Here is a 26,118-nt window from a genome sequence, read left to right as displayed (position 1 = left end):
TGAAGCCTCCTCCAAAGATGTTACACTGGCATATTCTTCCAAAAAAATTAAAAATGTGAAAAGTGTGTAGAATGTTACTGCATTTCTGACCTCAAGACCCTGGCAGGACAGGAAACTGTAGCCTCCGCCACAGAAAGAGGCACAGTTTGCCCTGCCTCCCCCTCTGGGAATCAGATCCCTTCCTTTTCATTCCGGATGAATCTGGAGTGACCTTCAATCACGGATTTGCTCATCTCTCTGAGGGTGTTCCAGGCCTGCGAGGGACTTTTATTTCTTGTTTTCAGTATTTCCTGACCGGGAACATAAGATTAACATCCATGGGAGAAGTTAGGATTTTCGGGGACGTTACGTGTTTATACTCATCTACCCTGCAGGGTATAACCAGTAGAGGGTAAATGGTGCTACAACAAAATAAAGCGATTCCCGGGGACTGACATTCTTTTCATTTCAATTATTTCAAGCCCCACAGAAACGTGACTGACATTTTCTATGCATTTTTGAATAGATGTGCGCAGGGATTTGGGACTTGAGTCTAATATAGTAGCTATTTGGGTCTAATATAGGGGAGAAGATTAGCTTGTTTAATCCAGTCACAGAAAGATAACCACAAACTCATAAGAGCTTAGATTTCTTTGGCTAAATTTATGCAAATCAGTGCTTTTTATTACTCCTACTTTATCTTTTCATCCTGCAGATGCAGATGCAGTTCATTCACTAGGGCGGCTCTGCGGTGTCAGTATACATACACCCACCAGTGTTCATTTAAATTGTTTATACAGAGCAATTATGTATATAATTCAGATCCACTACATTGACTGACTTGTTCATAATAAGATGAAGGGGAAAAAGAAACTCTCAGAAGCACGTGCATTTTCCCCGTTTCATCATCGTAAGTCCATGGCTTTGGTCTGACTACTCTGGGGTCCCTCCCAGGACTTCCAACAAGCGCTTGGGAACCAGCTGTGCAGCGGGCGGGGCACCGGAACGGCCGGGGAGGAGGACGCGGGACCCGGCTCCCCGCGGGGCCCTGGGCGCGGTCACTCTTCTATTCGGTAGGAGTTCGAATCCTCAGGGCGAATCATTAGTTTCTCACTCCCGCGGATTCTCCACCCAAAGTGCCTCGTCCTTAGCCCGCAGCCCCACTTCGGGGCGTGGAGGTGCGCCCCGATCCGAGCCCGCGGTCTCCCTGGAGGGAGCCCCGCCCGCACGCGGGGAGCCCCGAGTGGGAGACGGTTTCCCCGCCGGAGGGCCTGGCCGCGGCGCCCACAGACTTTCCTGGGGCGCATGGACCGGGCGGGCGACTCGCGCCCCACCGGCCTCGGGGCTGCGCTGCCGCCTCCCCTCCCCGCCCCTCCCTCCCCGGGCGGCTCTGCGCGCGGGTGGCCGCTGGGCTCCCGGCTGCCCGAGCTGCGGACGCCGCCCCGCCTCCCAGCCGGCCCCCGAGCGGCGCCTCCTGCCCCGCGGGGTCTGCCTCCCGGTTCACGGATCGGAGCCCCCGCAGGCCCACGGGGGCGCCCTAAGCGCACAGCCGCCCGGGGCGCAGCGCGCGGGGCGGGGGAGGCGGGGGAGGCGGCGGGGCGGGGGCGGGGGCGGGGCGCGGGCTCCATCGCCGCCTCCTCGCCGCCCTCCGCGCCGGCTCGCCCTCGTCGCAGCCACCGCTCGGCCGGGCTGAGCACCCGGGAGTCCGCGGCGCCGGCGCGGGGCTGCGGGATGGGGAGCTAGCGCCACGGCGGCGGCAGTGGCCGCAGCGCAGCCTCCCGCCGCCCCCGGGCCCGCGGCGCCGGGGACGCCGGGCGCGGCCAGCCCGCCGGGGAGCCAGGCCCGCGGGCGGCGGCGCCGGGCAGGTGGATGCGGCGGGAAGATGGCGCCCTCGGGCCCGGGCCGCGTCCGGCGGCGGTGCCGGCGGGTGCTGTACTGGATCCCCGTGGTGTTCATCAGCCTCCTGCTCGGCTGGTCCTACTACGCCTACGCCGTCCAGCTGTGCGTCGGTGAGTGCGCCCCGGCCGCCCCGGGACCCCCGGGAGCCTGTCCGCCGGCCCCGCGGCCACCGCCAGCCCGGGGCCGCCGCCTCCCCCTCGCACCTCTCGGGCGACCGTTACACCTGCACCCCCACGCGCACGCAGCCCGGAAACCCCTTCGCCTTCCGCTCCCCGCTGCGGCCGCGGCCACACCTCCGACCACCTGGCGGGACGGTGCGGGGACCCTGGTGAGGCGGGGAGGTGGCGCTGGAGGCTGCGGGCTCCACGCCGGGCCGGGACCAGAGCCGCACCTGGCCGGAGCGGGGGGTGGCGGCTCGGCCTCGGCCTGGGTGTCACCGCGGTCCCTTGCTGGTTGCCCGTAATCCACTTTTTTACATGTTCCAACAGCACTCAGGTTTTGCTGCCTTTGTAGTGTGAGGATTAGCAGTTGGACACTCGAGTTGCCAGGAGGTGGGGGCGGGGGGGGGGGGAGCTACTAGAAAGTATTTTCTGAGCCAGATGCACAATTGGGATGTTCCAAAAACAGGAGAAAAGAGGTGGGCATCCGAGCATTATCCAGAAAGCCAAGGGGCTGCAGTCCGAGCTGTAGGCTCCTGAGTGGTTGGGGGGGTACTTTCAGTGCTGAAGATCTCAAAGTAAAGAAGTTGATTTTGCACAGTTAGGGACTCGTCACGGCCCTTGCTGTGGCAAGCAGGCTGCTGCGGTCAGAGGCTTTGTGAAAGCCGATTTGGGCTGTCGCCAGCCAGGGACTTGTGAATGCTTCTTGTGTTGGGTGTCACACCTAAGAAAATGTGGATGTTTTTGCCGTGGGGAGCACTGACTGGCCCTAGGAGGGGCAGGGGGAAAGGTTAAATAGTGGCCTGTGGAGTTGAACCTTCTCAACATAAGCATATTCCCAAAGTGTCAGATTCAAACTTGCCCAAGGAAGCATCTCATCTCAAAATGTTGCCCCTCGTGAGAAATCGGAGGTGTCAGAGTAATACACAAAAAAACAGTGACCGACATAACTTATAAGAGAATTGGGACCAACTTCCAATTCCATGTAGCTTTAAAAGGTGACCTTGTTCCTCTGTGTGTTGAATTTAGAAATGCTACTTCAGTACCAAAAAGTGAGTCTGTTCTTTACAAGGGGTCAGGTTGTGCGGAAATTGGGAAGACAGTGCGTCTAACAGTGTATTACAGTCATCTAGAATGTGTCGGAAGAAAGTTTTCAGAAACATGTCCGAGTTCTGTATGAACTGTCAATATTAAGACGGCTTGCCCTATTGAGACACACTGTATGTGTTACGTAACAGTTGGGAACCTTTGTGGTATTTCATTTCTTCACCCTCGTAAAAGCAGCTGTTCCCATTAATGTAACTGCAAAAGAGGGAAGTCCCAGGAGGCGCTGATTATCAGAACAGGCAGCTTACTCTCCTGTATTAGCATAGGAAGCCGAGAGGCTTAGCCTGAGACCTGTCCCCCGTGTGTGATGGTGTGTGATGGCTTGGGAGGGCTTTCCTTCCCCTGCAGCTTGCCCTGCCCTTGCCTGAGGTGCGATGTGGAAATCTTGCCGCAATGAGTAGGCAGGTGATGGGGCGGAACTAAGTGGAAAATTGCTATTATATCTGGATGATACTTAAAAATATTTATATTGTTACTGATTTCAGAGAGGAAGGGAGAGGGAGAGAGGTAGAAACATCCATGATGAGAGAGAATCGCCGATTGGCTACCTCCTGCACGCCCCCTACTAGGGATTGAGCCTGAAACCCAGGCATGTGCCCTGACCAGGAATCATACCATCACCTCCTGGTTCATAGGTCCATGCTCATGGGCCAGCCCGGCTGGCTGATATTTTTTATATACGGGGTGGGCAAAAGTAGGTTTAAGTGGTGAACATGCGGAACAGATTTATTCTTGTGTTCCTGTTTTCATCACCTGCATGTCTTTTTACTTACAAACTGTAAACCTACTCTGAATATTTTGTGTTTAAGATAAATCTAAAGCATCCCTGACATCCACATCACTGTTTTAGTAGGCGAACATTTGACCAAGAGGGAGCATGCGTCTTTTTAAGCTGCCTAAGTGACACGGCTGGTTATTGATAGCCGGTGATCGCAAGTGAAGTCTTGGACCACTTCCCCTCTTCCTGCCTCGCCTGGGACAGTGCCAGTCACGTTGAAAGCAATCAATAAATGGTTTTGACTGAACCAATAAATGATTCAGAGGCAAAATCTCTGAGGTTGTCAGAAAGTAGTTTTTATATTTCCATTGCTATAGAAACAAATAGTAAGTAATTGTATGAGAGGTCTGGATCCCAGAGTCCGGAAGACAGAACAAGTGGGAAATGAATTTGATTCCAGAGCCGGCGGCAGCGTGGGAGTGGTCCGTTCTAAAGGCTTGGGTAACGATGGTTGAGAGGGAAGTTGACCTTGGCTGTGCTGTGCCTCTGTAAGCACAGGGAAGATGGCAATCCGTGTGACAGACACGCAAAACCAGCCTCCTCTCCTTTTCACAAACAAAGCAAATGGGAATGCCAGCCTTCCCTGCCCACCCACCCCCACCCCCCATCCCAGCTTTAATCACATCTCCATTTACCCGGCCCTTTGTGGATTCTTTTGCTCTTGGAAGTTGCTATTCATCATCAGATTTTCCATATTTCACCTATTAAACATCAGCCAGGGTTGGGACCAGAGAGCTGGTGGGGGGGTGTGTGGGGGGGGTGTCGGGGGCTGGGAACTAGACTAGGCAACAAACAGAATAGAACAATCAGGGCAATGTGCCTGCTCCTCCTCCTGCATCTGCTCTCAGCTGGGGATGACCCTGAATCTAAATTACTGTGTGCCCTTTGCTGAGGGAACTGCAGTTAGGAGTAGTGCTTATCCTGGTATCCTTGGAAACGGGAGATAATGATTCTCATTACAGTTCGTTTCTATATTTAACAACGTCGATGCATGTGGCCCTCCGGGCACCTTTTCAGTTAGCGTAATGTTTGCATGTTATAAAAATAAGCTCACATCTCTTCTTGGAATGTGTGTATATAAAAACGTATACTGCATGAGGATCAAGTGTTCCGGGTAAGCTTCCTTCCTGTTCTCCCAGAGAACCGTTCTGAACACGTTTGTCTGGTTTGTTGATTAACTAGGCTCCTTTATTCGTCTTATTTCTTCCCCTCTTTCCTTTCCTCTCCCTCCTCCTACTCTCTCAACCCTAGCTTCTTTTGTCTTAAAGTCCTTTGATCCCTTTAATTATTAGTTAGCTCGTTTCCCATAAAGTAAGATAAATTGAAAGGGTGAAATTTGTAAGCTGGTACTTTAGGCTACAGAATTAGAGGGAGTCAAGGTTGTCTGCAGCCTCAGGCAGGCTTGGGTCAGTGGACAGCCTAGACAGGGTTTAAAGGTTTTACAGATCCATTATGGGAGACATTGGATTGACTTTGCTTGTTGAAGAAGGCACCGGAAGTTTTCCCTTTTCAAGGCTAACTAACATTGAAACTTGTTTGAACTCTTATTTTTAATCTTTTTATTTTGTTGTACTTTCAAATTTATAGAAAAGTTTCCAGAATAGCACCAGAAACCTGCACACAGACGCCCTTGTTTAACCATGCGTCATTTTCTCTTGTGCTTGATTTAATCTCGTGTTGCTTTGTGCAGTCACACGCTGTACAGGCTTGTAGCCGAGGAGCAGTAGGCTAGACCGTCCAGCCTCGGTGTTTCGGAGGCTGGACCATCTCCTACGAGTAGGCTCGGGTGGGTGAGCTTTCTGATGTTTGCACAGTGACAGAGTGGCCTGGCATTGCATTTCTCGGAAGGTATCGCCTCATTGAGCGGCACAGACTTCTCAGCTCTGCTGTTGGAGCAGAAAAGCAGCCTGAGACAGCGCTTGAGCAGATAGGTGTGGGTGTGTTCCAGTAAAGTTTTAATTACACAAATACTTGGCAGGCCAGGCTTGGCCCTTGGGCAGTAGATTGCTGACCCTGGAGTAGGTTAGACGTTAGCTCATTAGAATATGGGGCTTTTACTCACAGTGTGCAGTCTTACCAATAAACATCTCTACCAGGATTGCAGCAGCCTGTATTCCGCAGTGATTATGGAAGATGTTTAAGAACTAGTCTACATACTTGGGGATCAGTTTAGGAGATACACAAGCATGTTTTCCTTCTTTTAAACAAACAAATATCCTTAAGGATAAAATATATAAAACCTCATTCTTGGATACTATTAAGCTATGATCTACAACAGGAGTCCTCAGACTTTTTAAACAGGGGGCCAGTTCACTGTCCCTCAGGCCATTGGAGGGCCGGACTATAGTTTAAAAAAAAAAACTATGAACAAATTCCTATGCACACTGCACATATCTTATTTTGAAGTAAAAAAACAAAAACGGGAACAAATACAATATTTGTATTTGCGTGTGGCCCGTGGGCCGTAGTTTGAGGACCCCTGATCTACAAGGTCATAGCAAGCTCAAGGATGGAGACTGAAGGGGGCTCTAAGTTGCCTTTTTTCTTGAAACTAGAGGTCCAGTGCACGAAATTCATGCAAGAGTAGGCCTTCCTTCCCCCGGCTGCCGGCACCGGATTCCCCCTGGCACCTGGGACCTGGCTTCCCTAGCAGCCCTGGCTGGGCTTGTTTCTGAAGGACGTCCAGTGTAATTAGCATATTACGCTTTTATTATTATAGATCAATTTGAGCCACGCAGAGAAAGCAGTGTGTTCTTGGTATTGGTAAACTATCCTTTACAAAATTATGCAGAATATTAAACCTTTTTAAAGAAAAATACAGACAGGTGATCGTGGGAACACAAATTACCATCTATAATTATTAAAATAGTCTTAAATGAGGTGGATGGAGGGCACATCCATAGGAAACGATGTATGTAAAACACTAAGACATTTTTTCTTGTTGACTATCATGATGCAAAGAATATTACTTCTGTGACTTTTCTGGATATCAAATATTTTGGAGATTTTAAGTTCTGTGAGTATATCTTGAAGTGTCTAAAGTTCAAATGTATAAAATATATGCTTCATATTCTTTTTTAACTTTATGTTTTTATTAAATTTACCGGGGTGACATTGGTTAATATCATATAGGTGCTGCCATTTGACTTTCATATAATTGGTCCCTGGAAAGGAAGAGAAGACTGATTAATGCTATCTCGGTTCCATTTACTGTCAGAAAAATTTTGTCCTTTGATATATTGGATAATGCAGCATTTTTATTTGCTATTAAATCCTATTAGAGATAACATGTCAAACAACTATCGTGCTCAGCATGTAGAGGTGCTTAATACATGTTGGATGAATTAATCTCTTTGATTTTTTTTCCGTCATTTGATTTTAAATGATTATTCAATCCATTTTTAATACGAAAGCAGGCAATTGTATCAGGTTAATAGGTGAGTGAATAGGATCTAGCAGTCAAAACTCAATTTAAACTCAGGTTTGCTATAAAAGTTTGCTTTCCCATGCTTGCTAAGATTGGCATCCGTGCCACTAAATGGAATACTCGCACGGTGTTTCTGGTAGTTAAACTGAAGCTGAAGGGATGGCTTCGTAAATCAAGGTAATCAGTGGTCTCCAGGGAAGGTTAGAGAAAGGTTAGCTTCAGAGGGTTGTAGTAGGGTTCGTTCAGAAGCTTTTACTGAACCCTTGCGCCAGGCACTTTCCCCCACAGAGGAGTTTAGAGGGAACTGAATTGAGGTCTTTTCCTAATAGCTAAGAAAACAAATTGCCTCTGGGGAGAGAAAACACACACACAAACACACCAACAAATCAAAAACAAAACCCTGAAACCTTCTGTCTGGCTTGAGCAGGAGGAGAGAGGTGTACCTTTCACAGTGCCACTCCCATAACGGAGCGGCAGGAAAGCAGAAAGAGGAAACACACACACACACACCCACCCCCCTCCCCCCAGCCCTGGGAGTCGGCTGCCGGACCAGCGTACACAAGCAGAAATCCATGAATCAGGCCAAAGGAGCTGATGGCGAGCCTCCTGTAAATGGCTTTCTAATTGTGTTCTTAATCTTACCACGGATAAATCTCTCGGAGGAAGGCTGTGACCCGCAGTTGTTGCCCCTACTGCCAGCGAGGCGGCTGTTTGGGCTCCTCATTTCTTACCTGGCGCTCCGGCGGCTTTTACTCCGCTCCCTGCTCAGGGCCAGGGACTTGGGGGTGAAACCGAGCTGGGTGCAGAGAACCTCCTGAAACAACTCGGTGGATCCCCGAGAAGACCGGAGGACTGGCTTAGGAAATAGCCCGGCCAGCGTGGCTCAGTGGTTGAGCGTCGACCTATGAACCAGGAGGTCACGGTTTGATACCCAGTCAGGGCACATGCCCGGGTCGGGCTCCATCCCCAGAGTGGGGTGTGCAGGAGGCAGCTGATCAGTGATTCTCTCTCATCATTGATGTTTCTATGTCTCTCTCTCTCTCTCCCTTCCTCTCTGAAGTCAATAAAAATATTTTTTTTTTAAAAAAAGAAAATGGGCCAAAACCGGTTTGGCTCAGTGGATAGAGCATCGGCCTGCGGACTGAAAGGTCCCGGGTTCGATTCCGGTCAAGGGCATGTACCTGGGTTGCGGGCACATCCCCAGTGGGAGATGTGCAGGAGGCAGCTGATCGATGTTTCTCTCTCATCGATGTTTCTAACTCTCTCTATCTCTCTCCCTTCCTCTCTGTAAAAAATCAATAAAATATATTTTAAAAAGAAAATGGGCAGACGCCAAGAGAAGGTGGGTGAAGTGGAGCTGACGTTATTCTGGAGGAGTGGCCATTGGACGGGGCCAAGGCCCTGGTGACCTGCCGTCAGGGAGCCTGAGGCCACCCCTGCTCCCGGTGGCTGGTCGAGATGGTTCCAGTGGCCCCGGCCGACTAAGCCAGGCTGTGCCCATGGCCCAGTCAACAGGGTTCTGCAAGAGCAGGTGTTTGATCTCTTTGGCTTCCGTGGTAGAAAGAAGTGCCAGGAAGGACAAAAAAAAAAAAAAAAAAGACCAATATGTTCCAGAGATTAGGATGGGTGAGTTCTCAATGAGAAGATCCTCACTGATACTGTCTTGCTTGTGTCATTCGTTTTTCTTTTTCATCTTGTGAGAAAACTTGTGGTTTTTCTTCTCAGAAAAATGAAACCAGGACTTAATACTTCATAATTTATACTGATGAGTTCCTGTGCTTTGGGGTGACATCACACCTCTTAGCCTCTCTTCTCCAGGAAGTGGTGAGTCCATGGGGCTCCTGGGATCCACGCTGTGTTTGACGGCTGGAGAAGAACCATCTTGCCTGGCATGCAGAGTGAGAGATTAGCACATGGCATAGAGCCTTGATGCTGACCCGTGGGAAACCAGTTTTCCAAAGATCATTTGGAAAGACAGTTTTTTTGTTGTTTTGTTTTTTGTTAATCCTCACCCGAGGATATTTTTCCATTGATTTTTAGGGAGAGTGGAAGAGAGAGGGAAAGACAGAGAGAAACATCGATGTGAGAGAGACACACATCGATTGGTTGCCTCCTTCATGTGCTCCGATGCAGGGCCTGGCCAGGGAGGAGCCTGCAACCGAGGTACATGCTCTTGAGCGGAATCGAACCCGGGACCCTTCGGTCCGCAGTCCGGAGGTCTGTCCGCTGAGCCAAACCGGCCAGGGCTGGAAAGACAGTTTTAATACTGTGTGGAATCCTGTGGTTTAATGGAAGCATTTAGGTATGTCACAGAGAATTGACACCAAAAGTATAACATAGTTGAGTTAATTTTCTTAATAGTCCATTAGAAGATTATTGAAATGTTTTTTGCTAATTCCTTTAAGGGTGACTTTATTGTAATATCTTAGTTGTCAGCTCAGTCACATGCTGAGAGTGGAAAGGGGTGGCGTCGGCAGGCGGGGCACTGAGGGAGGGCAGCAGGGAGGAGGTGGGTGACCTGGTTTCTCAAGAAGCATATGGCAGCAGTAAAGTAACAAGCTGGGATCGCCAGCAATGTTTCCTTTAACGATGATGTCTCCTTGTGAAACATTTGTGTAGCAGTTTTCCCAACTTGACTTTTCATCTGACCATGCCTTTTAAACTCCATCATAAATATTAGCTCCTGAAATGTTACTAAATCCATTTTACACTTGATCTCAGCCAAAAGGCCAAGAAGTGATGAAAATCCACTTTTATATGAGAGGCACTCTTGAGCAAAAAATATGCTGCATTTCTTACCTTAGAACTTCTCACCACTCTCAAATGCATACGTGTCGGTAGATCATTTTAGATATGTTGCTGATTACATTGTGAAACCGCAGATGAGGGACAAGTGCTTTTATAAAGATGGCTGGGCTTTAGTTCTTTGCCAGTGTTTCTCCCTGGTCTTCTGAAATTTCTCTCATGCGGAGTGTAAATTAAGCATCCCTCCTCTGTGTAAATTAATTTGATGTTGTTTTGTTATTTCACTAGCATTGCAGAAGTCCAGGGGAGTGCATCACAAAACAAGTATCAAGCAACAATCAAACACCTTTTTCTTTAAGTCCTTTAAAAGCAAATACCCAAAGAGTACAGTAGCATGGCTGGTGTGGCTCAGTGGTTGAGCACCAACCTATGAACCAGGAGGTCACGTTTTGATTCCCAGTCAGGGCACATACTGGGGTTGCAGGTCCTATCCCCAGTGGAGGGCGTGCAGGAAGCAGCTGATCAAAGATTCTCCTCATTGATGTTTCTAGCTCTCTCTTCCTCTTCCTTCTTCTCCAAAATCAATAAATATATTTAAAAAAACAAGAACAAAGAGTACAGTAGTTTCAATGTAGTTTATCTTCATGATCATCTAATAATACAACTAGAGGCCCGGTGCACGAACCACCGCAGCGACCACCACCGCAGCGACCACCACCGCAGATACGCTTGCCAGCCGTGAGCCCTGCCTCTGGCACCCGTAGGTCAGCTGAGCGGCACTCCTGCTGTGGGAGCGCACTGACCACCAGGGGGCAGCTCCTGTGTTGAGTGCCTGCCCCCTGGTGGTCAGTGCGCGTCATAGCGACTGGTCGGTCGGTCGCTTAGGCTTTTATACACTCTCTCAGATGTGAGAGAGTGTAACTTGAAATGCAGGCTCTGTAATGCGCGTGTAACTCACAGTGGGGACTCCCCCTCCCACGCCCCACACCCCGCTTCCCAGTCGCCAAGGGACCTGATGCCATTCATGAGAAAGTAAAGGATTTCGATTAGGAGCCTCAAACTGAAAGTCTAACAGAAATTGCAGGGGCTGACTCGTCACCAGGCTTATGACTAGGAGGGAACTGCGTACATGGGCTGCGTTTTAGGAAGAGCGGCCGGAAGGGGTTTATCTGTTTCCCTGTGACTAGTGATTATCCGAGGCACGTCCGGGAGGCCAGTCCATGGGGAAGGATGGAGACCAGACACCAGTTTAACTTAATTAAGGGTTTATTTATAGACCATTTTGCATGACATGCAGCTGATTCCAGGACTAGGCCACACTGAAAATTAAGATACGCAGAACTGAGAACGGTGTGTCTGTTGGGGGGGGAGGGGTAGAGAGTAGTGGTTCATTATCAGCCCCCCAAACTTGCATGTTATAAGTTACTACAAAATCCAAGAATCGAATGCATTTCGACCACCTGTAATATATTGAATACTCTTTTCACTTACTCATCCGTTGAGAAATATTTATTAACTACTCTGGGAGTTTACATTCTCGTTAGGGGCCGGGAGAACAAATAGGAAACATAAGTAGACACTTCAGTCATCAAAGCACATGAATCTTTGGAGAGAATTATCTATTTTAGCTTTCTATTTTTTTGATCACTCAGATGTGATCAACAAGTTTGTAATACTGTATAGTTTCATATTAGTGCAGGCTGAATTGTGCGCCCGCCCCCCCCCCCCCCCCCACACACACACACATACATACCCCATTCATATGTTGAAGCCCTAATCCTCAGCACCTCAGAATGTGGCTGTACTGGGGATGGAGCCTTTAAAAAGGTGATTACGTTACAAGTAGGTCATTAGGATGAAGCCTAATCTCATACAATCTGATGCAGACACGTAGAGATCGAGGACAACGGGAAGACAAGGGGGAAGCTGTCACCTACCGGCCAGGGAGAGAGGTCTTAAAAGAAAGCGACCCTGCCCACGCCCTGACCAGGTGTCTAGCCTCCAGGACTGCGAGCAAAGATACTTCTGTTGTGTAAGCCACCCGCAGAGGGTGCGTTGTGATGGCAGCCCCACCCACGTGTAACACACACATGAAACAATCAAGGGCCTTTTCTTCTTTCTGGACATTGATATGCAAGCATCTGAAGTAAGGATTTAGGTGACAAAATTAGTTAGAGAAGCCATTTGAATGTTTAAAAGAATAATTTAGAATATGTAAAAACTTTGCCCTAATATACTTACAAAGTAACGAATCAAAGCCCTAGCCGGTTTGGCCCAGCGGATGGAGTGCTGGCCCACAGACCGAAGGGTCCCAGGTTCGATTCCCGTCAAGGGCACGTACCTTGGTTGCAGGTTCCCTGGCCCTGGTTGGGGTGCATGCAGGAGGCAACCGGTGGATGTGTCTCTCACATCAATGTTTTTCCCTGTCTCTCCCTCTCCCTTCCACTCTCTCTAAAAACCAATGGAAAAATATCCTCGGGTGAAAATTAACAACAACAAAAAGTAACCAATTAAAAAAAAAAAAGCTGCTAGCCTACTGTATATAGTCTAAAGCTCAACAATAGCTTTTGAGTCACCAAAGCACTCATGACAGGTGGAAACCTTGTCCTTTTAAAGAGCAACATGTGAGCAGGTGTCCCTGGTGCACACACATGGGGGAGACATCCTGGTCTGTGGTATTAAGCCTGAGCCAGGTCCTTCCCCACAGCGCAGGGACCCGACACTGTTCGGGAGTGAATCCCAAGGTATTTGCATCGCTGGTAGACCCAGGGTAAGTGAAATGGTTTTAGGAAAAGAAAGCAACGATCATTTAATTGGGGGAGAGACCCAGACAGGAAACAGGAGACGTGGCCCACACAGGGAGCCGAGGGAGCCGACAGTCATCAGCCCCAACGCTTGTGATGACTGTCCTGTCCAGTTCAGTTCCGTACACAGTGTCTTTACACTTCCCGGGACATGAATGGATACATCTAGCTCGTAACTAGGTGATGTTTGCATAATGTTGCACTCTTACCACAGACTGTCTTACAGCAGGGGTGGTGCAAATCTTTCATCTGCCGGCCACCAGTTTAGGATGTTATCAGATTTGCTTTAGCTGCCACTGAATATACAGACGATTACTGTCAGCTAGTCTGCTAGCTGGTGGAGGTAAATGCAGCACAGGGCAAGGGAAGGATTTGGCTGCAAGTTAGAAGGAAAAGGCCTACTGTCACTCAGGCTGAGATCAAAGCAAGATTGTGTGCCTGAGAAGTTTACCCCGTGAATATCCGACAGTGAGGTTGTAAAAGGAAGGAGTGCTTCCTACTGACCCGGAAGGGTGAGCCAGGAATAGCTCTAGCATTCCCTTCGTGTTAATAGATGTGGCGACCCAGTGCTGTTACTGCAGGAACTATGGTGCCGATGTTGTTTTAAATCATCTTTTCGTTCATCCCTTCAAGAGTGCCACTGTAACACCCATTCTGATGAGCATCATAAACACCAAGGTTGGAGTTAGTTTTATTCAGTCCCTGGAGTACGATGCAATTGTCAAATAATTTACATGACCCTAGAAATACTGCTTTAATTTTTTTTTAATGTGTTACGTGTGCTCTGTTATACCACCCTGGCCTTAGAGTACTCAGCACGTAGCTGCTGACCTTGGGAGGTGGTGTTAGGAAGAAGTTGTTTCCTTGGAGCAGTAAATGAGAAGCATTCGTGTGTTTTTTAAGTAATAAATCAGACAGCTAATGTTCAGCAGCGAACAGCAAGTACTCTGGGCGTTGCCCTCTGTGATAATTCTGAGAATAGCCGATAATAAGAGATTGCTCTAAGGCCGAGTAAAAAATACACAACAAAAATTGTCTCCCTCTGATCTGATCTGTTTTTAAATGTTGAAATAACCAAAACGCAGTGGGATTTTTGTTTGCTAGCAATACATAAATACGGACGTACACATAGAAGAAAGATGGGGAGTTACACTGGGCAAGATCGTCACGAAGACCCCTCCAGTTCTGACAGCTTGGTTCTGATAAGGGAGGGAAATGTGTTCAGGATCTAAAGTCCCCACTTGCCCCTTTCCATAGCAGACAAGCGCCCAGCGGGAGCCAGGTAGAGAGGCTCGCTGAGGGAGTGGTGTGCACCACAGACTTGCAAAGTCTTTGCCTCTCAGGCCCAAGCGCATCCGGACTTGGGAATAGGGGGGCTTGGAGTTGAAAAGAGCCCCCCTGTGGGGAAGACGGAGGCCCACAGAACCTTGCCTCACCGGGCAGGTAAGCGCACCTGCACGGACATGTGCACACCCTGCTGGCACCGGCGGTCGCTGCTGTTTTGACTGGCGACCGAGGGATCATGGGGTCCCGTTGGGCAAGCCCTGAAATGAGGACACCAAGAGCAAGGGACCAGCCCCGAGGTCAGATTGCCTGGCTTAACTGCCCTGCTCAGCACAGTCAGCGGTTCCGCCTCCGGAGTGGCCTTTCTCTTTGCCAGGGGAAGCGGCAGGGAGAGTTTCAGAGCCACATCGAGAGCCAGAGTCTCCATTGCCCTTTCGAAGCTGATGGATTGGAAGACCTGCACGTTCCGGTTGATTAAGTACAAACACTCAGTAGGTGTGTTCTCGGCCTTCAGTCGGATAAGTTCGATTTGACGCTGTCTGATTCTTTAGCGAAGAGCTTCTTAGAGATTTAGGACAATGCTTTGGCCGACCTGCTAAAGAAATGTTGAGAGAGAGAAAAAATACTTCTGACTTGGAAGATTTTGATAATGGTAAGAATGACGAATGACCATTCCAGGACGTCCCATCTCTCTTTATTGCCCATTTAAGCAAGCGGGGCATATACCTTAGGAGTGTGTCTGGGCAGGACCAACCTGAAGAATGTTTTTTCTTGCCCTAGCCGGTGTGGCTCATTGGACTGAAGGCTCCCCGGTTTGATTCCTGTCAAGGGTATATGCCCAGGTTTGGGTCTCGATCCCCAGTAGGGGGGCGTGCAGGAGGCAGCCGATCAATGATTCTCATCATTGATGTTTCTCTCTCTCCCTGTCGCTCTCTGAAATCAATAAAAATAGATATTAAAAAAATAAATAACATGACAATCCGGTCATCCCTGAATATGTGGGGTGGGAGGAGTGCCAGTTCTCTTAGCCCAGCAGGGAGGCGGAGAGAATGAGGGCAGCCCCTGTCCACTGTGGTGGGAAGGAAATGAGCTGCATTGTGGCAAGCTCCAAAGGCTTTCCTTAACACAAAGTAGCAAAGCTTCGTAATGCTGTTAATTTATCATTATGTATTAGAAAAACTTCTGATGGCTAGGTAACACTGAGGCCTCCCTGGTCCCCTGATAACATGGCGTGTGTAACCTTTTAGACCCTCCCCTCCGGTAAGAGACTTCCTGTACCTTGGCTTATGTGGCCTGACTTACTGCAGTTCACTTCTGTCTTTGATGTTACATTGCGGCATTCTTCCGGAAAAGGTCTGCACTCATCCGTCCACCATTTTTCATGGTTGTTTGGTCATTTCTAGCACGTAGTTCAGATCAGTATAGTTTGTTAGATACACGTTCTGGAGTGGAGGCGGGGGGAATGCATCAGACCACCTGGGAAGCCCTGCTTCTCCCCGAATTACACAGCCTCTCCTCCTCATATTGAGGTTCTGTTGCATATCAGGCCCTATCAGAGCCTGGCCGAGTCCTGGTGGTTGCACGCATGTTGGCGGGGGTGGGGGGTGGAGGGAGGTGGGAGCTTTGGGAGGAGTAGGAAAAGAAAAGGCAGTTTAAAAATTCCCTGGGTTAGTGTTTTCATTATGTTAATTTGCCCACATTGTAACTCACCTGCATTTTTCTGCTTACTCACACTCAAAAGGTCTCCCAGCAATTTATTCCCATCAACTTGACATTTCACTCTCCGGAAACCGTAGGAAACTGTAGCGCGGCTGAAAGCTAAAAATGCATGGTGTGCTTCCTTCTCCAGCCAGGGTAAATGCACTAAGGGCTGGAGTGTTCCAGAAACCAGGTCAGCCTGTTTGCAGCTCAGTGGGCAAAGGATGAGCTATCAGAAGTGATCTGGGAGATGTTCATAGGAGCCAGATCACCTTCAACCCCCCAGGCTTCAGTAAGGAGATTGCACTTGTCTATTCCATGCAAAGCCGTGGGAGGGTGTTCAGTCAGAGACCATGAAGTTACATTTTAAAAGACATAGAGCTTTCTTATTGCAGAATGAGTTTTTAAGGCACGTGTGGGAATCCCGTGAGAAATATAGATTGCCTGGCATGGTGAGTGTGGTCAGGACCCTTAGGAAAGTGAGATCTGGCTTTTATGGTAACTGAGGGACCCTCAATTGGAAATTACATCTTTAGGGTCCAAGCTCCGCACTATAAAAGCTGTCAACATAAGAAACATCCAAACCTACAGAGAATGTTCATGAGTTTATTTGAGCCAAGCTGACAATTGCCAGGAAGTCTCCGTGGGTTGAGAAAATACTCCGGAAAAGGGCAGTTTTACCACTTGTTTTATACATCGCCATCAAAGGGGAAGGTGTTCAGGGGGTTACGTGAAATCCATTGGCGATAGATTAGGGGGCAAGAGAAAGCAAAGTGGGGAAATCTCTGAGATTGGATCAAAAGTAAAACAGACAGACACTCCTTTTACACTGTGTGTTAGGGGCAGAAATAGAACAGTGGCCTGGGACATGGGAGTTAGCACCGGAATGCAGATTGGCAACCTTGTCGCTAAAACAATCCGGAGGCGCCCGCCCTTTGCCGCCCCAGCCCGCATTGCGTGTGACCTGTAGCCATTACACCTGGTCTACTTCCCCAGGCCTGCAATTCCTACTTTCCCATGTGATCTTTGTCCTTCTTCCCAATATACTAGTACTAGTGAGTGTGCCTGGCTTACGGGGAGGGGTAGAGCCGGTTTTCACGGAGGGCCTGCCGCTCTCCCATGCCGCCGGCAGTATTGGAATAAACACTCATATATGATGCGACCTGTCTCTGCTTAATTGGCTCAAGTAGTGACAGGCAGCCCGGACCCATTGTTTGTTCCATTTCAGGTAGGTACAGGGTAGTTAATAAGGAACATGTACAGCACAGAGCCATGGTGTGAGGGGAACAAGATAACAATGAGGGGTCTGTGGGTTAGTGCTTTGGTGGGATATTGTGCCCTACGGGGTCTGGAAAAAGGGAACTACTCTGACATCCCAAAGGTGCGCCATTGTAGACGCAGAAAGACAATGAAGGTAGGTTTGTGCCGAGCCAGCACAGCCAAGGGTTTGGTGAGCCTGAATGGGGGCGGCAGAGGATTAAAGAAAAGACAAAGAGAATAAGCTTAGTCTAGGTCAGCGGTTCTCAACCTGTGGGTCGTGACCCGTTTGGGGGTCGAAAGACCCTTTCACAGGGGTCGCCTAAGATCATCGGAAAACACATACATAATTACATATTGTTTTTGTGATTAATCACTATGCTTTAATGATGTTCAACTTGTAACAATGAAATTGGGGGTCACCACAACATGAAGATCTGTATTAAAGGGTCGCGGCATTAGGAAGGTGGAGAACCACTGCTCTACTCTTTGTTTCTGTGTTGAAGCTATTTATCTGTCCTGGACAGAACAGTTTCTACAAACCCACTGATGACTGTATTTGCAGAATGGCTTTTGCCCTAGGTTTCTCAAAGTCAGTATTTTTTTTTTTCTATTAATACATCACAGTAGAACTGACGATACTTTTAGAGCCAGAGGAACCTTTCAGATAAAGTGCAAATTTTTGTTTAAGGAATAAAATTGAAGGACAGGTCAGCTGAATGTCATGATCAAGGTCACATGTGCTGGGTGGGAAGATTGGACTGGAGTCCAGGTCTCCTACCACCCAGCTGGATGCAGAGGGGAGAGAGGAGACAGTGTTAGCATGCTTACAAAGCAAGCAGGCCCAGGGATGCTGCAGCATTGGGAACAGGAGGAGGAGCAGGTGAGAGATGCGGATAGTAAGGCAGGACTGCACTTGTCAATAAAATTATAATGGCGTGTGAGGATTACAAAGGAAAACACAGTGTGAGCAATATTTAAAAATATAAGTAGGCCCCAGCCAGCATGGCTCAGTGGTTGAGCGTAGACCTATAAACCAGGAGGTCAAGGTTGGATTCCTGGTTGGGGCACGTGCCCAGGTTGCAGGCTCGATCCCCATTGGGGGGCATGCAGGAGGTAACTGATCAATGATTCTCTCTCATCATTGATGTTTCTATCTCTCCCTCTCCCTTCCTCTCTGAAATCAATAAAAAAAAATAGATTTTTAAAAATGTAAGTACATCTGTTGTAAAGGAAATAAATTCAAAAAGCTTTGTTAGCAATAGAAGGGTATGGTTAGAATTCCACTGGAAACATCAGTTTGAATAATCTATATTCCTTAGGCCTGCCATTAAGATGGTCTGGCAGTAGCGTCACCAGTATTCATGGGGATGGTTTCTAGGATGCCCTCCCACTGCCCAAGTTGTGATCGTCATCCATTGAAAATGAACTAGAGCTTCTAGGAAAGTAGCTGGAAGGACAAAGGAATGTGCTGCAAGGGGTTCCCACGCCAATTCAGTCAAAGGATTCCCTGGCTCAGTGACATAGCATCTCTACCAGAGCTTAGCTCATTCTGTCAGAGGAGGCTGAGTGAGGAGAAGTGGGCGGTGCGGGTGCGGGTGCAGGCGAGGTAGTCATGCGATGTTTGGGATGAGGACTGTTGGAGCTGGCGGAGAAAGCAGTAGGGAGGGAGGGGAGAGGCAGTGCATTGGAGTGACTGCTCAAGGGAGTTTTCCTGTGAAGGTCAAAGGAGCGATTTTGTTAGACACGAGGAGGTCAAGAATATTTGTACTGCTACTATTATGTTTACCGTAATCTTCTGAATCTGAGCTGCTTCTGTGATTAATTGGAAATTTTTAAAAATGTGTTTTATTTCTCAATTATACATACAGTTTACATCCAATGTTATTTTGTATTGGTTTCAGCACAGAGGTTAGGTAATCCTGTGCTTTACAAAGTGTTCCCTCCGATATTCCCAGTGCCCACCTGGCACCATACAGAGTTATTGTAATATTATTGGCTATATTCCCAAGGCTGTAGTTTATACTCCCATGACTATGTTGCAACTACCAATTTGTACTTCTTAATCCCTTAATTGAAAGTGTTTAATAACGATGTCCTGGTTTGGGGTTTTTGTGTGTTTTTTTTCCAGTTTTAACTTCTAACTACAATGATTTCTCATAAGCTTTTGAGCACAGGGACAGAGGCTCATCATCATTTTATCGTCAACAGTGCAAGTATAGTTTGGTCAGGGAATGTTTTTCAAAAAATGAGTGAAACATAAGCAGGAAAAAAAAATAAACCTTAGCTATAAAGTATCCTTAAGATTCCTTCACTAGAACCACATCTTTGTTGTTGGTGTTCTTCGTTATCTGCACGTATGGGGTCAGATGTGTCTGTGTCAGACTGAATTTGGGAATAGCCTAGTGGTTTTATATGGAGGAGGTGCCGTGTGTATGTGGTATGGGTGCATTACTCCCTTCTCCAAAAGAGGGAGTTTCAATTCGAAGGCAAGTTAAAGGAAATTGTGATTAAGAACAGAAATAAAAAGATCACAGCAATATACATTTGCAGGGAGACTACCAAATTGTTCTAGCAACAATTATGTAACTGTTCTTGGCTAATTTAAGGGGGGAAGTACTTTTTTTAAATCTACGATGAAGGCGTATTTTAGTATCTGAAGTTTTGGATGTTTTTTTGTTCAAGCCAAGTTGGATCAAGAAGTAGTTTGTCTTTTGTATCTTAAACGGTTATTCCTCGGGCTGACAACCTCACCCTTCAGCTTTGGTTTTACCTGTTATATTTTTACAAACGGATTTCTTAGGGATCAGTACGCAGCGCAGAGCATCACTCTTAAACATTCTGAACCAATTCAGCCTTTGCTGCCATGCCCGCTCTGTTTCTTAGAGAAATGCTCACCGGGGGAGGAGGGGGTTAGGCAGAAAGAGACACAGTAAACAACTGGCAGCTGGAACTCCCAGCCTTGCTGCGTCCATGATGGCTCCAGATTCTCAGAAGTAATCTTTCACGACCTTCATGTGCTCTTGGCAAACAGGAGCTCGCCCTTGGTAACTGGTAATAATTTTCCATTCCCACTTCTCTCTGTATATACACAATCAGTGCCGAGAAATTGCTGCAGTTCCTTAGGACAGTGGTCGGCAAAGTCATTAGTCAACAGAGCCAAATATCAACAGTACAACGATTGAAATTTCTTTTGAGAGCCAAATTTTTTAAACTTAAACTATATAGGTAGGTACATTCAACTTTAAATTCATGGTTTTCGTCTTCCGTTTTTCTTTGCTTCTTCTTTGTAGCCATCTCAAACAGGGCACCTAAAAAAATGTTTCATCCTATATAATAAAAGAGTAATATGCAAATTGACCCTAACAGCACAACGACTGGGAATGACTGGTCACTATGACACACACTGACCACCAGGGGGCAGACGTTCAATGCGGGAGCTGCCTGGTGGTCAGTGCGCTCCCACAGGGGGAGCTCTGCCCAGCCACAAGCCAGGCTGCCAGCTGCCAGCACAGCGGGTGGTGGTGGGAGCCTCTCCTGCCTCCTCAGCAGCGCTAAGGATGTCCGACTGCAGCTTAGGTGCCGGGAGCCGGTCCATGCTTGCTGTTTCAAGGGACCTGGCATTTATGGCATACTGTTCTTAATATGTTTGCTCACCTTCTTGGCACTATGTGTTTTAACCAAGGTCTCTGAGAAAGGTTGTTTCCCCAGGTAGGGATTTTCCCCTGAAGTTAGGGAGGGAATAAAACCTCTTAACTAAGTGCCAGGTGGGTAATTAATCACTTTAACTACGAACAATCATGCTTAAGCTACATAATCTTTACTCCCTGGAATGGAGATAAGAAACGCCCTAACCTTTGAAATAGAGATTGATAGGATTGGAATCAACTGGTATAAATACAGATGTAAGAAGACAGAACCAAGAGAGACAGAACCTAGGCATAGAACCTACACAGAACGTTCTCTAGAGACAGAAGAACTTCGCTGGAGAGAACATGGCAAAAGATCCTGGACTGAACCTGACTACAGAAATTGGCAAGAGAACCTGACTAGAACCTGGTGACTAAACCTGGCTGGATAACCTAGAGAACCTGGCTGGAGAACCTGGATAGAACCTGGCTGGAGAACCTGGAGAACCTAGCAAGAGAACATGGACACAGAACCTGGCTGGAGATCCTAGCCAGAACTTCGCTGGAGATCCAGACCAGAACTTGGCTGGAGATCCTGGCTAGAGATCCTGGCTAGGCTGCTGATCAACTGAACGCTGTCTCCGTGTCCTTCCTTTTTCGCCGACTCCATCCACACCTTTGGGGACCCCTGGACCTGCTGGGGTTGGACCCCGGCACTTAGGCCTGCTCCCCACTGGCAAGTGGACATCCCTGAGGGGTCCCAGATTGCGAGAGGGCACAGGCTGGGCTGAGGGACCCCCCCCCCCCCCGCACAAATTTTTGTGCACTGGGCCTCTAGTTTTATAAAATAAAGCCACCAACACAAAAGAATTACAATTCTTAAATTGATGACAAAAATACCTGTAGGATTTGCAGCTGGGAAACATACAGGTAACTTTATGCTTCGAGTAGGTACTTTTGTCACCCGCGCGCGACTTGCGGACACAACTACTAACCACTGCACATGAGACTGCTGACTGACCAGCTCACTCAACTCGTGCATGAATCGCACACGCCTCCCCCATGCTGCTTATCCCGCGGCCCGCTTGCGCCGCGTCTCCCGTCACCCGACCGACCGACCGACTGACACCCCCCACTTCTTCTAACGCCACTTCTTCAAAATAGACTCGCCCAGGCCAAAAACCGACTTCTGCGCATGGGCCACGAAGTTTCAATCGCCCGCACGTGGTATTTTGTGGAAGAGCCATACTCAAGGGACCAAAGAGCCGCATGTGGCTCGAGAGCCGTGGTTTGTGGACCACTGCCTTAGGATCTTAACAAGTCAGAGTCCTTGCTTTCTAGCTGCACTGTAGCTAATCAGGGAAGAGTTTAAAGTTCTGGAAGCGTATTGGAAAGTTAGAAATCTTTAAATCTTAAAATGGGATCATGGAGTCCTAATATTTGGTGACAGGAGATTTGACTTTGGGTGGTGAGCACGTGGTGCAATATACAGATCCTGTAACATAGAAACCCACACCTGAAACCTGTATGTTCATATTGACCAATGTCACCCCAATCAATTTAATTGAAAACAATGCAATCATTGTAGGCCATGGACCCGAAAGAAATTAGGCCAATCCAAGATAAAATTAGACAAATTTTTGAAATGAAAATTTAAAACAGTGACCCCAGTGTTACTATTAAATGTATTTAGATGATCATCAGATGTACGAATAGTAAATATTTCAGGTAATACTGTGATGCTTTTATCCCAAGAGTAAATGCAACCTTTTTTTAAAATAGGCATTTAAGAACAAAAATATTTGCATTTGACGATGACATTGTACATTCGATGTGTTTTTCCAATGAGAAAGAAAATGTTGAAATTGACAGTTGTGCTATACTGAAAATTACAAGTTGAATCATTGACTTACTACTTAGATGTACATGTTTGAGAGAGTATTCGTGTCCTCAGGCTCACCATGGGAGAGACCCTGTATCTATTACTGAAATAGGTCAATTTGAAAATGTTGGTACTGTTATTTAATCAATGATAAGCCATAGATTTTGCTAGTGTATATTAAATCCTTTGAAAGTAGTTATACACAATGTTACTTACAACATATATAACAACATGGCATTACTGTCCAGAATATATCAAAGAATTCAATAAGTAAGAGACATTAACTAATGGGAAAGTGGTAATTCACTCAGAAGAGATGGAAAAAACCCCCAATCATTATATTTTTTAAATAATGCCAACCTTCACCAGTGACCAGGGAAATTAGTACTAAAGCAGTGATTTTTATTTCTACCTAAGATACTGACAAAAGTTAAGATTTATTTAATGTTTATAGGACACTGGGCAGGTGCAGAATCTTTGTGGTGTGTAATTGACACAGCCTTTTTGAACTTCTACATTTTACGGAATTATTTACCATCAGCAGGCCTCCGTGTCCATGCATATAACTTATTTAACGGGGAAAAAAAATAGAGGATCTGTGGATTTTGAAGTACATTTAGAGAAAAACAAGCTGTGAAATGAAGAAATAGCCTTTAAAACGATGTCTTTGAGTGCGTATCAGCCAGTAAAGTAGTGGTCCCGGTCAAAAAGATAATCCGTTCCTACTAACTGTACTTTTTCGTTTTAAATTTCATTTTGTTTTCCTTCTTTCAGTTTTGACAGCTAGAGTCATGGGTTAGCAAATACATTTTCTTTGAAACACCACCTCCTCTGGAATGGTCATTACGGGCCATTCATACATAGTTGTGCAAATGGAGTCAAATTGCTTTTCCAATTCCTTGTATTAGCTCCACTAATGGATTGGAAATTTTGAAATTTTGACCTGAGGAAGAGCTGTAGTCAGCTTTGGAGCACTTTGGGAGCCCGGGAACTCAGTGCCTAGAGAGAAATGCATAAAGGGAGGGAGGGGCAGGGTCTGAGAGAGTGGATGGCTTGCTGAGGGCCCTCCCAGGCCCCTCCCGGTACCCTCAGCCCAGCCGCTGTAGGGGTTCTCTGAGGAAGTGCACTCCGTCACCCTCCAGCCATTAGTAAGGCAGAGTTCATCTGTGGGCCAGTCCCATTCTGGGGATCAGAAATGTTACAGGAAATGGAGAGCCTAGGAAGGAGCCACATTAGCGTTGGTGAGAGTCTGCAAGTCATGCCTTATTTGGGCTAAACGAGAACATTTTTTTTTTAATTAAATCTTTATTGTTCAGATTATTACAGATGTTCCTCTTTTTCCCCCCCATAGATCCCCTCCACCCAGTTCCCACCCCACCCTCTGCCCTTACCCCCCCACAACTGTCCTCATCCATAGGTGTACGATTTTTGTCCAGTCTCTCCCCGCACCCCCTACACCCCTTTCCCCCAGAGAATTGTCAGTCCACTCCCTTTCCATGCCCCTGATTCTATTATATTCACCAGTTTATTCTGTTCATCAGTTTTTTTATTCACTTGATTTTTAGATTCACTTGTGTATAGATATGTATTTGCTGTTCATAAAAAAATTATGAACTTTAACGAGAACATTTTTAAGGGGAACGGACACAGCTTTGAGTATGGGAAGGTCTGTCATTTAGATTTTCTGCTTATGGATACAGGTGGGAAACATCGAAGCCATAGGCAGAAGCCACAAAGAGGCTAATTTCATTGCACAATAGTCCCATAATCATTCTTAGAACAGTCCAACCCTGGAATGAGCTGCTCTCCCAAACTGTGGCTCCGGCTGCTGCGGAAATGCCTAGACAACAGTCGGTAGCCCTCTCCGAAAGGAGGTTGGTTTGATCAGAAAATCCCTTTATTTTTTTGCTTATGAAATACGTTTTCTTTTTAACTTTATCTTTATTGTTGGGTCAGGTAATCTTAAAAATCTTTTATAACATTACCCTCTGATTCTAGTGCTTCTTAAGACAATGAAATTATATGTTCTAGGACTAAGCCCTGGAACACTGCACCCCTTTCAAAAGCCAAATAGGGGCGGAAATACACAGACAAGTCAAATCTTCTTCTGCTGTAGCTGAGATAGACGAGAACGTCCAAAGCCTTTAGCACAAATGGAGGAAGAGCAGATGAGAAACTGCAAGTAGGCAATCCAGACGCTGAGGAAACTGGGTCACTCAGTTCCGCTCTCGTCCCGTGCTCACCTCCCTGCCGCGCGGGGGTATTTACCGCGGCGAAGGGGTGGCAGTCTCTCTGGCAGGTGCCCGGGCCTCTCATTGCGTGTAGGGAGCAGCGAGTCACTGGGCGCAGGAATCTGTACTTTCAGAAACTGGAAAAGGAGTGTGTGGCGTGGACACAGCTTTTTTTTATTTTTATTTTTTTTCATTTTGGAGCGCTAACTAGGTGGTTGCCAGTTTATCAACAACAATGAACTGTCTCTGGAAATGGAATGACCTGGAGAACAGTGCTTCTGTCTGAACTCTGTAGTTGGGGGGAGCAAGACCCCCGGGGCAAGCCTGACAGGTTTTGTGTTCTGTGTGGGCGCCAGGGCTGAAATGCGGGAGAGGCGACCCCGTCTCCCTTCCCCACCCTCTCGCCCGCAGTGCTCACCTCTCCTCTGAATAAAGTGGGACAAATATTTGAAGAATGTGGGTTTGCAGGGGAGTCCAAATACTAGCCTGTGTCTCTGTCAGGCCCTGTGTTTGCCAGGTGCTTCATATAACTCTCTTTCTTTTTAATTTGTCTACAGTGTCCATGGAAAACATTGGAGAACAAGGTAAAATATGCTATTGTTTCAGATGTAAAATTTTAAAAATCATTTGAAAGAAGCAAACTGAATTCACTTAGCTTTGGTTGGGATAAATAAACTGTTCTTTAAGGATGTGGAGATAAGATGGTGTCAAAGATATCCATTCTCGTAGTCCCCAGACTGAATCCTGCCCCACACGGCAGGGAACTCTGCCGGCGATGCCTGTAACTGTGCCAGCTGCTCATGGCTTCCACATGCTGGAAGGAACACCAGCAACTTCCTGTTCTACCCCGTACCCGTCTCCTGCATAATCCATGGAAAATATCTTTGGCTCTAGTTATGTCATACTGATTTATGCCTTAATGGAAGATTTAACTTTTTAATGATTCTATGAGTACCATCATTCTTTTAAAAAGTTAAAATTGCTACTGTTTTAAAATACCAAATAGGCTATCTTAAATTAGCATATTTTATTCAACTGTATCTTACAGAATTGTTATCTGTAGGGTGTCCCAAAAATGTATACACACACTTTGAATCAATATAAAGGCAGTGTTTATGAACATACATTTCATTGTCAAAATTGAGCTCTCAGCTGTTAAAGTGTGTATACATTCTGGGGGACACCCTGCATGTATATCCCAGAATTCATCATTACCACTGTATACAAAAGCCAGTATTTT

The 26,118-nt window shown here is 47.1% G+C and overlaps 1 protein-coding gene across 1 annotated transcript in view; it reads left to right on the top strand.

Annotated features, from left to right (window-relative positions):
* The first annotated feature begins 1,619 nt into the window (after positions 1 to 1,619).
* The window catches only part of ZDHHC2 (zinc finger DHHC-type palmitoyltransferase 2), a 57,727-nt gene continuing 33,228 nt past the window's right edge, over positions 1,620 to 26,118 (top strand). The window contains exons 1-2 of the mRNA XM_036296597.1: positions 1,620 to 1,988; positions 25,436 to 25,462. Coding sequence (XP_036152490.1) covers positions 1,862 to 1,988; positions 25,436 to 25,462 — 154 coding nt within the window. The 5' untranslated portion in view covers positions 1,620 to 1,861. The remainder of the gene's footprint in view (positions 1,989 to 25,435; positions 25,463 to 26,118) is intronic.

This window comes from Myotis myotis, unplaced genomic scaffold (genome assembly GCF_014108235.1).
Source record: "Myotis myotis isolate mMyoMyo1 unplaced genomic scaffold, mMyoMyo1.p scaffold_m19_p_3, whole genome shotgun sequence".
NCBI classification, from domain to species: Eukaryota; Metazoa; Chordata; class Mammalia; order Chiroptera; family Vespertilionidae; genus Myotis; species Myotis myotis.
The sequence above is the reverse complement of the archived record's forward strand: the minus strand, read 5'-3'. Positions and strand labels throughout refer to the sequence as shown.